At 34.6% G+C, this 16,637-nt stretch overlaps 1 protein-coding gene across 5 annotated transcripts in view; it reads left to right on the top strand.

Moving 5' to 3' along the window:
- The window catches only part of PPFIA2 (PTPRF interacting protein alpha 2), a 523,670-nt gene that overhangs the window by 406,041 nt on the left and 100,992 nt on the right, over positions 1-16,637 (top strand). For all 5 annotated transcript variants that reach the window (XM_005679766.3, XM_005679765.3, XM_013963702.2 and 2 more), the window contains 5 exons: positions 5,781-5,864; positions 6,124-6,255; positions 7,768-7,830; positions 10,781-10,872; positions 15,635-15,770. In XM_005679766.3, coding sequence (XP_005679823.1) covers positions 5,781-5,864; positions 6,124-6,255; positions 7,768-7,830; positions 10,781-10,872; positions 15,635-15,770 — 507 coding nt within the window. The remainder of the gene's footprint in view (positions 1-5,780; positions 5,865-6,123; positions 6,256-7,767; positions 7,831-10,780; positions 10,873-15,634; positions 15,771-16,637) is intronic.

The following is a 16,637-nucleotide window of genomic DNA, read 5'->3' as shown; positions in this document are numbered from 1 at the left end:
TTATATTACATATATCTTATTTATGTTGAAATGAATGATTTATAAATGAATGTGATTATTTCTTTGCCTATTTAAACATTAGCAAAAATAAAATTTCAAGTTCTTATAGCTAATTTTCCATGGTAATATTTGTACATAAGAATAATCACCAAATATAAAAACATAATGATATTTTTAACATGGATATACATGAGACATAATAATTTAGTAAGCTTAATATAAATTGTACAGTTTTTAAAATACAGGAAGTATCATAAGCAGTTGATTTCTTTCTGATTACAGTATGAAAAAATTTGTTAGAGGTTGAAAATTAGATTTGTAGAGCTGTAAAATCTAAAGGTATTAAACACAGAAAATGATTTTAATAGTTGAAATTTCTTCTGAACCAATAAAATCAATAATATTCTGAAGAATGTTCAGAATTAACCGCTCCATTATGGACATTAAATTCTGCAAGTATTTGCTTATTTTAGAACTTAGCAACCATTATAATGTAAAGTGAAAGTGAAAGTTGCTCTGTCATGTCTGACTCTTTGCAACCCCATGGAATAGTCCATGGAATTCTCCAGGCCAGAATACTGAAGTGGGTAGCCTTTCCCTTTTCCAAGGGACCTTCCCAACCCAGGGATTGAACCCAGGTCTCCTGCATTGCAGGTGGATTCTTTACCAGCTGAGACAGCAGGGAAGCCCAAATGACTATTCTTAACTTTCACAGTTAAATGGGAAATGGCAATTGCTTCAAAGTGTATATGCATGTCACTAGAATAAAAGTCCAGATTTTGTCACTAAAAGCATGTTTGAATTTTAATATCAATTCAAAAATGTACACATGTTTTAAATGTTTAAACATTGTTGGTGAAAAGTGAAAGTGTTAGTCACTCAGTCATGTCTTGACTCTTTGCGACCCCATGGACTGTGTAGCCTGCCAAGCTCCTAGGTCATGGAAGCTTTTTTTCATGCCATTGTAGTAAATGGCTCAGATAGATATATGTGCAAATGATAAACTCTGGTATTAGTGATTATCCAAAACAACTGATGCAGCAAAGTAAAAGTAGGCACACATTGTTGCTTTCAGAAAAAGCAAATGATTAGAAAGAAACAGTAAACTGATGCCTGTTCATTAAAATAGGGTAGTTAATCAGATAGTGAAAGGACAAACAGTTGACAAAGTAGAAAGTATTGGAATAGTTGGGTGTCTGTAGAGTTACTTGGAGAAGGCAATGGCACCCCACTCCAGTACTCTTGCCTGGAAAATCCCATGGGTGGAGAAGCCTGGTGGGCTGCAGTCCATGGGGTCACTAAGAGTTGGACAGGACTGAGCGACTTCACTTTTACTTTTCACTTTCACGCATTGGAGAAGGAAATGGCAACCCACTCCAGTGTTCTTGCCTGGAGAATCTCAGGGACGGGGGAGCCTGATGGGCTGCCCTCTATGGGGTCGCACAGAGTCGGACACGACTGAAGCGACTTAGCAGCAGCAGCAGCAGCAGAGTTACTGGACTAACTAGCTGAATAGAACTTTTGTCTGATTAGGTTGATACAATGTGGATCTATAGTCACAGATCAAAGTACCATAAACCATTATGGCAGTTTCAGAAATGTATGCTTTCTAAAATAAATATAAACTTATTTAATTTGAAAAATATTTTTGAAATTATATAAAAAGTACAAAAAGATTAGTCGTATTCTATTTTTGGGAAGCATATTTTAAATTACTGCAATATGGATTAAGATACGTGTATTAGGTTTTTCATCTGAGGAATATAAAGGATTTTTATAGTTATCTTATTGAATTGAAATATTTTAGAAGGAGTTAGGCAAATGGTTAAATAATAAAAGTAACTTTTGTGATATTTTAGTATAAAATAGCCATCAATATTGTGTGAGTAAAATACAAGAAAGTCTAGAATCTCTCTCCCCAAAACACAACTTAAAATTCAGCAAATTTGCCCCAAATTAACCTCTAATTGATTGATAATAAAGCATAATTTAAAACATAATACTTGTTAAATGAGGCTTTAATTAAATATCCCTAAGAATCCTTAATTTAGAATTTAAAAATAAAGTACGTATCTCATCTGTCTTGCCCTCCATTTAATTGTATTGGAATCATATTTGATACCTATATTCATTTATGCACCCAAAGTATTTCCTCAGTTTACTCCTACCTGATAATACTTTACTAAAGTTCTGCTTCATCTAGACCTTTTGACTTCCTCCCTTTTGAGCAGTTTTCTCTCTCTTAAAATGTGTGAAGCTGCTAGAATTTGCTCTGCTTGTGCTTTTTGCTATTTTCTCTACTGACTGGCTGTATATCAACACATTATTTCAGATATATAGTTTTCAGATGGCCATATTTAATTCATTATTCATGCTCCTCTGGTCCTGAGATTTTATTTTCAATGTACTCCCTCTGCTTGTAACCCTTTTATAACATTTGAAGATCAGTCTCCCAGTCTTTCATTTGCTCTCCCAAGTTTGATGGCTAAAATAATTTTTAAGCATTTTCTTATCTTCTGTTCTCAAGACCTAAAGGGACTGTCTCTAAAACCAGCTTTAGCTTTTCATTGTTTCCATACCCGTTTGTTTTCAATACCTCACTATTATTGATCTCCATAGTCTTTTTCTACTTCATAATATTTTTGACTTCTCACTAATTTATGATGTATGCTTAATTTAACTCTAGACTCCCTATCCCATGTTTTGAATGATTTTATTAACAATCTTTCATATATTTTATTTGGTCTATATGTATTTTTTCTTTTATTATCTGCTATGTATTTTTACTTCTCTTTGGCCCTCCTCTTTTTAATTTTAATTCCTTCCCCATTTCCAAATATATTCACATTCTTCTCAAAAGTGTTTCTTCCTGTAATTTTTTCTAAAACTTTAGCTCATTTGAAAATTGTCCTGTCACATTAAAGAGTGAAACCAAGATAAGCCCTATATCCCATCAAGGAGTCATAAAATTGCACTGTTTTTGCATGACTCTAGTATTTACATCATTTCCTTAAATTGCAGCCTTCCTCAGGTTAACATGAACATAAATCAGTAGTGCTTGCACATTTATCCAGGGCTTGTTTAGAGATGATATCTGAATTTACCGTTTGGTTGATAAGACAATCTTTTCTTCTGCTGGTAGTGTGTATGTATGTATGTGTGTGCATATGTGTAAAAATAGGTAGCGAAAGCTCATTTAAGGCTTTCAGAAAGTCAAAAGTTTTCAATGCTGGTGGCTAGGGATAAAATGAAAAATTTGGCTTCAGTGAGTGAATACACAACTAATAAACATTTTAGGCTCCCAATCTTTTGATTTATGATGTTTACTTCTTTAATTAAAATGCATATTCCCTCAGCAAGGACATAATTCATCTTGAATTTCATAAGGTATTTCATCCATTTTTAGTACCAATAAAAAGTCTCAACAAAACATCGTGACTTAAACATGACAAAATTCTTGTTTAATCTCTGAAGTGAAGTTTCACAATGTTTGGTGTGTTCTTAGTAGTTAAGATGTAAACAGCTAGCAGTTTTAAGACCTTTGAAAGATATACTAACTCTACTTGTATATTGGATTGAACAGTTTTGCAAATAGAAATGTTCATACTTTGACTACCTTGAATCAATCACGACTAATTGTCATAACATTACTTGTTAAAATTTAATTTTGAGAGATTACAGATCTGTTTAAGAATTTAAAGTATATCATTTCAGTAATATTTTGACCTATACACAGTATTAATAATTGAATTATAAATTTTAAATAATATTATAAAATAATTTTGTAGCATTTGAAGACTATGGTAGCATTCTGTATTGCTTCTGGTTGGAGATTTGGGGAGAGAAATTGTTTATTTCTTCTTTCTTCATTACTTTGCCAATTTAAGAAATAAGAATATCAGAAGGAAAATCTTACAAAATGTAAACGTTGAGTTATAATTCACATAAACCCATCAGTTAAATGTTAAATGTTCATTTTATAGATTAAGTTGGAATTTGTTGCATAAAATAGTACATATGCATATGAACCAATACATGAATAGGTTACTATTTTTTTTCAGGTACTGCATGACATATTTATATATAGTCTCATATTTGCATAAAGTAAGTTTCTCTGATTTAGAATAAACTTATAAAATGTAATAGAATATGCTCTGGAGTTAAATGTTGTTTATACTGACATAAGGTACTTTGGCTGTTGTGATTATTTAACTTGTCATTACGATTAAAATGTTGATGTAAGTTTACATGTAATCTGCGCATAACATACTAATACAATTCAGCTATCAGCAATGTCATGTGTTGAACACTCTGCATCTGTGGTTACCTGACATTCACCTCCAAGACACGTAACTAACCTTGTGACTGGGCAAACATTCGCTCACAAAGGCATGGTGCCGCCTTTTCACTTTAGGGCACTCTTTAGTTTCCATAGCAACATATCAATGCAGAATCCGTTTTGGAGTGGCCCCTTGTATCATTCAGGAAAGTTCACTCTAAGTATTCTTGTTCTCACCACACTACTGTCACTTTGGTAATTTGAGGACTTTTATCATTTTCATTTAAAATGTCAAATTAAGGCTATGTCTAAGAGTAGATGCTAAGGTTTTACCCCTACAACCATAGGGTATATTCAGAGACCAGAAGTCATTTTGTAAGTTTGCCACAGTTGCTGAGGAAACTCAATCCTGCTCGAATTGGAGAATACTCCAATTATTAATTAACCCCATAATAATTAACCCCATAGCTTAGCTTCTCTGTTTTCTACAGAGTTGGGTTTATGATAAATACTTTTCCAAATTTATTTCACCTGAGATCATTGCCTTGGCCTACCCCTCAACATTGAGGTACACTGTTTCCATTATTTTTAAGTAATATAACAAACCAAAACACAAAACTTTGACAGTGTATCAGAAACATATTCTAGTGTTTGGTTTCCCATAATTCCAACTATTACATGACTCTCTCAGAGTTGCTTTATTTCGTTCTGTAGTAATCTTTCATCGCCAGCCATCACTAACCTTTCATATCTTAGGTTGGTAGCTTTTTATTTGAGCATATCATTGTTTTTCACTTACAACCATCAACTGCATCATGTTCACCAAATATCAGTGTAGTTCTTTCCACATATAATTCTGTCTATTAAAGTATTAAATTTGCTGTCACACTTTTCTTTTAAGCATTCTGTGCTATGTTCTGTTCAGTGTCAGTGTCTTTAGTTCTGATTTTTCAATTTTGTCCCTCTCCTTTTCCTTGACTTGTTAGTCTGATCCAACCTCTTCTACCTCATCTGATGATTATCAATATGTTATGGAAGCTAAACTACAAGAAATGATCTCCATACGTAGGAAGGTAGTCCTACTGGACTTTACTTTCTATTGCTAAATAGAATTCATCTAATTTTTTCTTTTCATTTCTAAAAATTTTGTTACTTTTTATTTATTGATAATCGACCATCTGTGCAGTTGAGTGCTTCAGGAGCTTAAGATTGGACAATGGCAGGTTTGTGTTCAAACCATGCACAGTCTGCATGTTACATTTGGCTGATCTCATTGCTCATAAATAACTCCAATGTTTTGCTGATGCTTGGATGTGACAGGCCTTTGTAGCTGACACATTTCAAGCAATGCTGTTCAGCTGCCTGTTGAAAGAAAGTTTATTTTTTGAAAACTACATTTGCAGTTGGTAGTAGCTTGCTTTACATTTTATTTCAGTTTATTTAGAGGAGAAGTCTTAACCACATCTTACGTGTCAGATGCATTCTTCATATTTCTTAACAGGCTGAAGAAAGACATGGAAACATTGAAGAACGGATGAGGCATCTCGAAGGTCAACTCGAAGAGAAAAATCAGGAACTTCAAAGAGTATGTATTTTAAGAGCCATCCCTCTCAAGCCTCAGTTTATGGATTTATACTCTACATATAAGAAATGAATGCCTTTCTTGATTATTGGTTATATTTAAAATCATATGGATATGCCCTGTGCATTAAAAAAGAGCTTCTGCCAATTTAATCAAAACAGACATAAAGTTAAATCCAATATTTAAACTAGAAAAAATATCAAAACAAACCCAAATAATTTTTAAATGATTCTTATGTTGAATTTATTTATTTGGATATAAGGCTAGGCAAAGAGAGAAAATGAATGAGGAGCACAACAAAAGATTATCTGATACTGTGGACAGACTTCTGACAGAATCCAATGAACGCTTACAGCTACATTTAAAGGAACGGATGGCTGCTCTAGAAGAGAAGGTAAAATGACCAACAGTAGAATCGCATGATTGTTAGCTATATTCTTATGATCATGCTTGTTTTCTGCTCTGCTGCAATCATAGTATTGGTCAGAGGATCCATTTACTTTCTTTAATTTGAAAGGAGCCTGATGCATCTTAAAAGTGAACAAATGGCTTCTATAAAAATATGTAAAATCAATTTTTAAGTGAATAAAAAAGTTACATGTTATATAATATGTGTAGCATGATCATATAGACAAATGTATTGAAATGTGGTATGCTTTTGTGATGAAAGTGTTTCATTTATTTCTCACCTGGTATGCAAAAAAGATTAAGACACAAAATAGTGTTTTGGATATGAACCATTCAAATGTTTCAAGTATCTGAATCTGCTACTAATCTAAAAGCCAAAATGTGAGTGAGTCTAAATCACCGATAAAACCAGTGTCAATCTCACCACAGAATTTAGAAATGCAATGCTTGCAGCCATATTGTTTCCAAAAACAGGCTTTCGTACAGTCTGCATTTTTATTTACAATTTATGTGTCTCATTAATAATTGGCAACTACCAGATCAACAACAGTTATGTCAGCTGGTTGCCAGTTCCATGATATAAAAAAGGTAAGGATTAAAACCCAGGTGGATAAATCATTTTGGAAATTTAGATGGAATGCCAATCACTACTTAAGCTAGACATTTCCCCCTGCTCCATACATAAACCAAAACAGGAAAAATGTTTCAAGAAAATGTTAAAGAAATTTGATGAGTTTACCTATCAAGTCGTAAGGCATACTTTCTTCCTATTCAGTTCCAAGTGCATACCAGTTACCAAACTCTTACTTTAATTTTACTCTATAAATTTAAAAAGAATGCATTATTGTAAATCATGCTTTGTAATGCTACAAGAAAAATATAAAGATTTTTAAAATAGTAATACTTTTATGGCAAGGATTTTTTTAAAATCTGTCATGCAAGTTATTTATACATCATGTCATGTAACATTAATTTTTAAATAGCTAAATTTTATTTTATATAATAATTTAATCATTATTAGAAATTGTTCATTCTATATATGAAATAAAGGTTCAGAAATTGAATCTCTAAAATATATGATCTTAAATTTTTCTTTCTTCAGGTAACAAAAATGAGTTCATCTGAATTCTTCTCTGTGGCAGCTTTGGCTAATATTCTGCTTTTTATTCACTTTTTCTCATTTAAAGAGTAAACTGATTATTTAAAATTTTAGAAATACTAAGAAGAGGTCCACAAAAATACTTTAAAATTGAATAGTTATTTGTCAATCCAACTGTTACAAAATGACACTTCCCATTTGAATTATGTATTTCTAAAAATGTTCAAGTGTCTTGTTTAAAGATTCCATTGAAAGTTAGTTTCCATGGAAACCAAAAAAGTAAATGGTGCCAAGGAAGGAATCAAAGAAAATTCTTGAGTCATATAAAATTAATCTACACGTTGTGATTTTCTCTTTAGTTTATTAATTATTTATCTGTTCTTCTTTCCTTTTCTGTAGAATGTTTTAATTCAAGAATCAGAAACTTTCAGAAAGAATCTGGAAGAATCTTTACATGATAAGGTATTATGGAACCTTATATTTTGTCCACTTTTCTATTTCACAGTGGTGAATGTTTTTTTGTAAAATAAATTTGATAATAATTTTAGGATGTTATCTTTTAAAATAGTTTAAATTTTATGTAATACATACAGAAAAGTATACATATAGAGAGCCTGATAAATTTTTACAAGCCAACACACTAAAAATCAGCATCCTGGAAGCCACCCGTTGTTAGCCTATAATCTCTACTTTTATCATAAAAGATAATCACTATCTTGACTGCTAACAGAAAAAGAAAAATTATTTTGACTTTTTTGAACTTTATATAAAAATGTATGCACTGATTTGTGTCTAGTTTGAGATTATTTTAGCTGAAATGCATTAAATAACTATTGTTCATAACAGTTGTGATAAGTTACATCTTTGCGAACACGATCTTAGTTGTAAAGTATCTGAAAAAGTCTCAGGAGAAAAAGCACACAGCAATGAATTGTAGAGTAGCAGATGCCAAGTGCCAAATGAGGGAAATAGACAGTAAGAACTTCAGGTAAGAGAGATCACCGTACACTGATGCTCTAAAGAAGGTTTCAGAAAACTTTAAGGAAAGATAGGACTGGTGCAAATCTTTCATATACAGTACCTGTGCCTGATTGCAGGTGCTTAGAGTGGGGAGAGGATGAGTAGTTAGGTTTGAGATCTTAAATAATAATGGGCTTTTAAACAGTTTTACTGAAATCAGTTATTCTTATTGTAGAATACATGATAGACCAGACATATAAGGACCAGATTATGAAATGTTAAAAGATGTAATTGATAATGTTATTTTCCTCCTTCCGTAGCATGTAAAATTCTTGTTAGCGATTTTGTCTTATTTTGTTCAGCATAGGTAAATGAAATAATACCAAATCACTGTCTTAATAAGTGGCTTATTAAATGCATGCTCAACAAAAGATGAAAGGGATGGAAATAGAGATGGATGAGAGGGAGGGAAAGAGGGAGTAATAGACGGAAGGAAGAAACAGATGGAAGAAAGAAATGAAGGGAGAGAGGGAGAAAAAGAGATGGGGAAGGAAGGGACGGAAGATCTGACAACATATGACATTTGGAAGGTATTGGAAAAGATGAGAGGATAAAGAGAAGGAACAATTGTACATCTAACCATATTGAATGCTACATATTATATTAATTTAAAAATAGCTATTTTGTCCCACAGTCAGGATGTATATACTCTTATCCCCTGAATGACAGATGTATTAGAACAATTCAATTATGGTGCCTAGAAAATAGCATCTAATTCTTTCTGGAGTAGTTCAGAATGTCTACATGAAAGATGACATTTCGTCAAGCTCTTGAAGGCACATATGATCTTAACCAACAGAGAAGGGTAGGGAAGAGGACATACCTATGCAATAGCGTGGAGAAAAAACAAAGATGGTTGATTTGCTGAATCACCAGAAGTTTGCTGTGACTAGTATGTGTTTAAAGGATTAGAGTGTTACCAGATTGTGAAGTTTGGACTCGATCCTATTATGGAATGTTTTGTCATTCAAAGCTCTGTGTGCTCTGGCAAGATCCTCAGAGCCCACTCCCCAACCACCTACCTGAACCTTATAACTCCAACAATCTCCCCAGGCAATCAGCAATACAAATCATTCCATGCTTTACATCCCTGTTCATGTCAGTATCTAGAGGGAGCAAATCCCAGGTCATACGTCAATTCTGAATGCCATTCCATACAGCTGAACACATTTCCTAATCTAACTACATCTCCTATAACTTCTCAAATTTCCACTCAATTATCTATGACTCAAAGTCCATTATGGAGAAGGCGATGGCACCCCACTCCAGTACTCTTTTGCTTGGAAAATCCCATGGACAGAGGAGCCTGGTGGGCTACAGTCCATGGGGTTGCTGAGAGTCGGACACGACTGAGCAACTTCACTTGTGATTTTCACTTTCCTGCATTGGAGAAGAAAGTGGCAACCCACTCCAGTGTTCTTGCCTGGAGAATCCCACAGACAGAAGAGCCTGGTGGGCTGCCATCTGTGGGGTTGCACAGAGTCGGACACGACTGACGCGACTTGGCAGCAGCAGCAAAGTCAATCATGAGTAAAATCCTTCATATACTCAACTTATTTTCTTCATGATCTTGATCTCTAAAGTCCCTAGGACCATCCTTGGATATCTTCTGTATGTTCAGTCCTTGGTGAGTTCATGGATTTTAAATACCATTTGTAAATTGAGTACTTACAAATTTAGATCACCCACCGAGTCCTCTTTCCTGAAGGAGTTCATTTATTCACGAGCCAACTCACTATCTCTATTTGGACTCATGGTCATCTCAATCTTAACAAGTAATCCCCTCAATTCCTAAAATACCACTACCAACTAACCTAATCAACACCCAGCAGTCATGTGAGTAGATCGCAACTTCTTCCCCCTAATTATTCAGGTTAAAAATCTTGGAGCTATTCTTGACCTCTTTCTTTATCCACACCCCTTAGCCAGTTCAATAGCAAATTTTCTCAGTTCTATCTTCAGAATGCATCCAATATCCTAGCCGTTCTCTTCTGACACCATGGTCATCCAAGCCATAATCCTCTTGCCTGTTTTTGGAAGAGCAGTAATTATTTCTTCCCTGCCTTTCAGTCCCATTCATCAGTTCTCCTCAGAGCCATCAAAATCATCAGGTCACTTCTCTACTCAAAAATCCCTATATGTTTAGAAAGATTTAGGATTAGTGAGTACTAGGGAATGTGGGTGAAATTGTATTAATTTCTGCTGTCGCATTTTCATCTCAAGGGGAAAGTCAGGCATTTTTTGCTGTCATATCTAACCATGCTTAGTAAAAATATATTGATTATTTTTCCATTTTAGAAAGTTATTAAGCTTAGTAGCTGGCTTATCATAACTGAATGTTGGTTTTATTGGTGTATGCCTATCATCTTAGTAACACCTCTTTGATTTTTAGGAAAGGTTAGCAGAAGAAATTGAAAAGCTGAGATCCGAACTTGACCAGTTGAAAATGAGAACTGGCTCTTTAATTGAACCCACAATATCAAGGTAACATTAAATTAAAAGCTTATCTATAGGTCACCAAAAATCAATGTGAATTTTCTTATGGGTTTTGTATCTCCTCAAATAAAATAACCAAGTGCCTTCTGTTGGGCAGCAGGCATTGCCCTATTTTGATTCCTTACTGATATATAGTTTCTATGCTCCAAAATAATTCTCTAATTTAGTAATTCTTTCCTCAAACATGCAATAAAATATAAATCTTTACCTTTTGTATTTTTCATTTAATAGATATAGAAATATGTGTCTTCTTCTATATTATAAACCATACATTAAGAAGTGGAGCTACAGATACAGAGATTACATGTTTTTCTAGGAAGAGGCATTGGTCGTTTTCTCTACATGCAGAAATGTTTTTAGTGTTTCCTGTTACTGAAGAAGCATCCTTGGTTATGATTACTTATATTTACTCATCACTGGTAATGATCTGTTTTGTCGAGGCAAAAGAGGGAAAGAGAAATACATTAAAAAATTTTCAAGTAAATTTATTTGTACTCAGCTGCTTTGAGTCAATACCTCATCTTTAAAAAAATAAAGCAGAGAGATGTTTATTTACTATGTAGATAGATACATATCTAAGTTGATAACAAGCATTTATTTGTTAAACAACACAGTATCAGCTATTTGAAACTTTTGACCACCACAGACTTCTATTATGAAAGTGCATTTTTTTTTTTTGTCTTAAGCTTATCCTAAGAATGTTAGCTCCACAAGCGTTGCAGTTTTTTGCCTGTTTTGAGTACTATAATTTCAGCACCCCAAATATATATATATATATATTAGACTCTCAATAGATATTGTTGAAGAAATGCGTATCTAGTAAAGCATTTTTCAAGCATTCAAGTGAAAAATCCAAATTTAAAAAAATCATAAAAGTACTTATATTCTCTTCAATGTGAGTATTAATAAAAACAAAATTCAGAATTTTGAATTCAATTTAATATAAGAAACACAGTTCTACAGGTGTAAATACACCCAAGGAACTTTTAGATATGTAGATCTTTGATTTTGAAAATAATGCTTATTTCTCTAATGTTTTCTTATGATTTGTGTATCTGAACTTGTTATTGATTCAGTGATATACATGGTGATGATGATGATGGTAAAGATGAAAGAAAATGCCAACAGAATAAATACACAGAACTAGCTTTATTCAATCAACAGATGTATATTTTATTAGGACCAAATGGCCATTTCATTGTCTTTTTTGCCTTCAGTCTCAGAAATACAGAGTTGTAAAAGTGCTATCTAAAAGTTTATCACTGTAGTGAGTCATCATGGCAGGCTAACAATGTGACATTTATTGACAATGAAGAATCATCAGGGAAGCCTGGGAACTACATGCTGCTGCTGTTGCTGCTAAGTCGCATCAGTCGTGTCTGACTCTGTGCGACCCCATAGACGGCAGCCCACCAGGCTCCCCCGTCCCTGGGATTCTCCAGGCAAGAACACTGGAGCTGGCTGCCATTTCCTTCTCCAATGCACGAAAGTGAAAAGTGAAAGTGAAGTCTCTCAGTTGTGTCCAACTCTTAGCGACCCCATGGACTGCAGCCTACCAGGCTCCTCCGTCCCTTGCCTGGGATTTTCCAGGCAAGAGTACTGGAGTGGGGTGCCATTGCCTTCTCCTGGGAACTGCATGGGGAACAACTATTCTTTGGTACAACAGGTTGTAGCGGAAACACTAGACTAAAAATAACTAAGCTGACATTCCTAGGTCTTAGGCATATAACAAAATAAACTGATTTTGGAAAACTTTTTTCCTTAATAAATTTAATTAATTACATATAAAATAACATTTTATGACAAGTTTACTTTGCAGATGAGACAAGTGAGAAAAGGGTGTTTATAAACAGTAAATCAGCTCACAAATATAAAGTATTATAGGAATTATTAAGACAGCTAATTTGTAATAAGTTAAGAGACAACTGAAACTTTATTAAACCAATTATTTCTTGAACAATCATATTCTGAGTGCACACAATTGAAAAAGAAATAAAAAAACCAAGGTACATGAGAACTTCATCTGCTAGTTTTTGACTTTACAGGTGGGGAAGTAGGAAGAGACGAGCTAGAGTGAGTGAGACAGTGACTAATATCCTCTACTGATATATTGTTTTGAAAATAATGTTCATTTTTCTAATGTTTTATTATGATTTATATATCTGAACTGAAGTTACTAATTCAGTGATATATATGGTGATGATGATGATAAGAAAGAAAAATGAGTTCCAAAGTGACTGGAAAAGGCCTCATTTGGCTCATCTCTGGAGAAAGGTTAGGATCTAGGTAATTGCAGAGGACAATGAAGGACATTCCAGGAAGCAGAAGAGTGAGCAACAGGTTTTCTCCAAGAAAATTCATACCTACTTGTCTGTGCAAGTTCCTTTATGAGATTGTATTCAAGAGTCCCAGGAGATCCTGGAGGGGAAACCACATGGTTCCTTGTTTAAGGGAACCAGGGACTGTGTTGTAACTTACATCTGCAAATGCCTTTCAAAATATTGTACACCAAAAATAATTTTTAAATTGAAATATATGGAAATACTGCCTCTGACAGGTCAGAGTTGAATAAAAGGAGAAGGGTGAGGAGCAACTGCTTCAAATAAGGTGTAAGCAATGCTTTCCTACAATTAGTATTGCTTCAGGTCTTTTGTTCCTTCAAGATAACTTAAGTGCTTTCTCCTTGTGAGATGTTGTGACATTGGAGACATAGTGGTGACGCAGTGAAGAATACATGTTCCAGATGGAAAATGGACAAATACGAATTTGAGGATTACAGGGCTTCCCTGTTGGCTCAGACAATAGCCTGCCTGCAATGCAGGAGACCTGGTCAGGAAGATCCCCTGGAGAAGGGAATGGCTACCCACTCCAGTATTCTTACCTGGAAAATTTCACGAATAGAGGAACCTGGCAGGCTACAGTCCATGGACTCTCTGTGAGCTGGACACAACTGAGCGACTAACACATTCACATTCACACAGGGAATTCACATTCATACAGGGAATCCCAGGAGCTAGAGTAGTATATGACGTTGAGACTTTAAAGCCTCAGCTTAAATGGAAACTTAAGAAATAGTAATCACACAAATGTGTGAAGAGACAGAAAGAATAGCAAGTTCAAAGGCTTGAAGCAAAAGAAAGTATGAGTTTGAGAGTAAATGGAAATGAAACTGGGAAGTAGAAGCCCACGTAGAGGGCCTTGTAAGAACAATTAAGAGTTTTGAGGAGGGCATCAATGGGACCAGATCTGTGTTTGTTTAATGTTTTTATTGATGACCTGGAATTGAGAGATAAAACAACAAGAAAACAATACTCTTAGCATGATGAGTTATAATTTTAGAAACTCTAGTGCCCAAAGAGACATTACTCTAAGCAGTCACAGACTAATAAAGGTCCTTAGACAGGGAATATGCTGACCTGGACAGTTTGGACTATATTATTAGTATAATCAGTTGCATTCATTTCTTGTCTTACCAGATATTCATGAAGTTCTTATTATATTCTAGAAATATCTCCTTGAACACACAATGGTGACTAAAATCTGATCTTTGTCTTGATAAAACTTATATCCTCTGCTATAAATAAAGACTGACAGTTGTGCCATTTAATGGCTATGGCCTGATTGGCTAGTTTTTAATATATAACTGATTCACAATAAAGCCATTTTGCCTGATTAAGCCTCAAGTTTGCTGCTATAAAAACAATAGCTGTCATCTATTTGGAGGATGATTCCTTACTTCATCTGTTTTGACATCCAGTTGGGCTAAACAAGAACCTGCATCAATTAAGTCAGTGTCTTCTACTTCTTCAAAAAGCCAGGACTCACCAAACCTTTTATAGTCTTGCCAAGTATTTGGAGATGTTTGTTTTTGTCCCCAAAGAGAACTGAGGGTAAGAGCATAGTAGATCAACAGAAGCCCCAAGCTCAAGAGAAAACAGCTTTAAGAATATTTCCTACTGATGATGGATCATTTTCTACGACAGCATGTTGCATTTGTTATTATCATCATTACTGTAGCTGTAAACAATTTTATATAAATCCATATGTAAATAATATACTTGGAGAAACCTTTAGTGTGCTTCAATTACAATGTACTTTATTTTCATGTTTATTGAAACTAGTCTCATGATATTTTCCAGTTAGAATTTTCAAAGTATTTTATCTCTAAGCAGATTTCAGAATTGAATGTGCTTATTAAAAGATTCTTCCTTAACATTTTTGGAACAATATCTTATCCTAACCTGAAAAACTGTTCTGGTGGACTATCCTATTTTATTTTCAAAAAAAAAAAACTTATTAACCTTAGGTCAATCTGATTTTAAGTATTTTGTTAATTTCCTATATTGAAAAATAAAACAGTGGAAAATAGATAATGCTGTGACTCAAAAAGTTTACTCATTTTTCTCTTAGGTTAATGAAGAATATTTAAAACAAACACAGTGATAAATAAAATGTATTGGATTATCCGCTAAATAGCTCAAAATAAAACAGAGTTGTCAGAATGTAAGCCAATGGATTTTGGTTGTCAATCTTAACATGTTTCAATTGACTAGGGAGTTTGAAAATGATAATGAAAGACCAGAAAGGCTTTTTAATATTCTAAAATGAACCTGAGACTGGAATTTATGACGTAAACCTTTGAAGAGACCTCTAGGATTTATAACATAATTCCTTCCCCCTTGAGCGTTTGAGTTTTGTTGCCAGTTAAGTGGTGGATGGTGATTTGCTGATAAGTTTTCCTTATTTCCAGAACTCACCTAGACACCTCAGCCGAGCTGCGGTATTCTGTTGGATCCCTAGTGGACAGCCAGTCTGATTACAGAGCCACTAAAGTCATAAGAAGACCAAGGAGAGGCCGCATGGGTGCAAGGAGAGATGAGACCAAGGTTAAACTTTTGATTTCAAGTCTTTGATGGTTTAAGTAAATGCACTCTTCCATTTTGGATAGTGTTTTTATACTGAAAGCATTCATTTTTATTAGTTTCAGGTGTGATATATGACAGATTTTTTTTTTTTTTTAACTATAGCTAACATAAAACCCCTGTGCATGTGCTAAGTTACTTTAGTCATGTCTGACTCTTTATGACCCTATGGACGATAGCCCACCAGGCTCTTCTGTTTGTGGGACTCTCCAGGCAAGAATCCCCTTCTCCAGGGGGATCTTCTCGACCCAGGGATTGAACTCGCATCTCTCATATCTCCTGCTTTGACAGGCAGGTTCTTTACCACTAGCGCCACCTGGGAAGTCCAACATAAAACACCTGCTGCTGCTGCTGCTGAGTCGCTTCAGTCGTGTCCGACTCTGTGCAACCCCATAGACGGCAGCCCATCAGGCTCTGCCGTCCCTGGGACTCTCCAGGCAAGAACACTGGAGTGGATTGCCATTTCCTTCTGCAGTGCATGAAAGTGAAAAGTGAAAGGGAAGTCGCTCAGTTGTGTCCAACTCTTTGCGACCCCATGGACTGCAGCCTACCAGGCTCCTCTGTCCATGGGATTTTCCAGGCAGGAGTATTGGAGTGGGTTGCCATTGCCTTCTCCGCATAAAACACCTACTAGGTACCAAAAGTTGAACTAAGCATGTGTCAAGTATTTATTCATGTAATCTTATAAATTGAGTACTGTTTTATCCTAAACTGAAGCTCAGGAATTTTATGTGTCCTACCTTACATAGTCACTTGTGTCTCTGTTTGAGTGATTTCAAATTATGCCATGTAGCCAAAAATGGGCTTTGGGGCAATATCACTTTTGTAGTC

The sequence above is a fragment of the Capra hircus genome, chromosome 5, assembly GCF_001704415.2.
Source record: "Capra hircus breed San Clemente chromosome 5, ASM170441v1, whole genome shotgun sequence".
Taxonomy (NCBI): domain Eukaryota; kingdom Metazoa; phylum Chordata; class Mammalia; order Artiodactyla; family Bovidae; genus Capra; species Capra hircus.
Note: the sequence above shows the minus strand (reverse complement) of the source record. Positions and strands in the feature narration are given on the sequence as shown.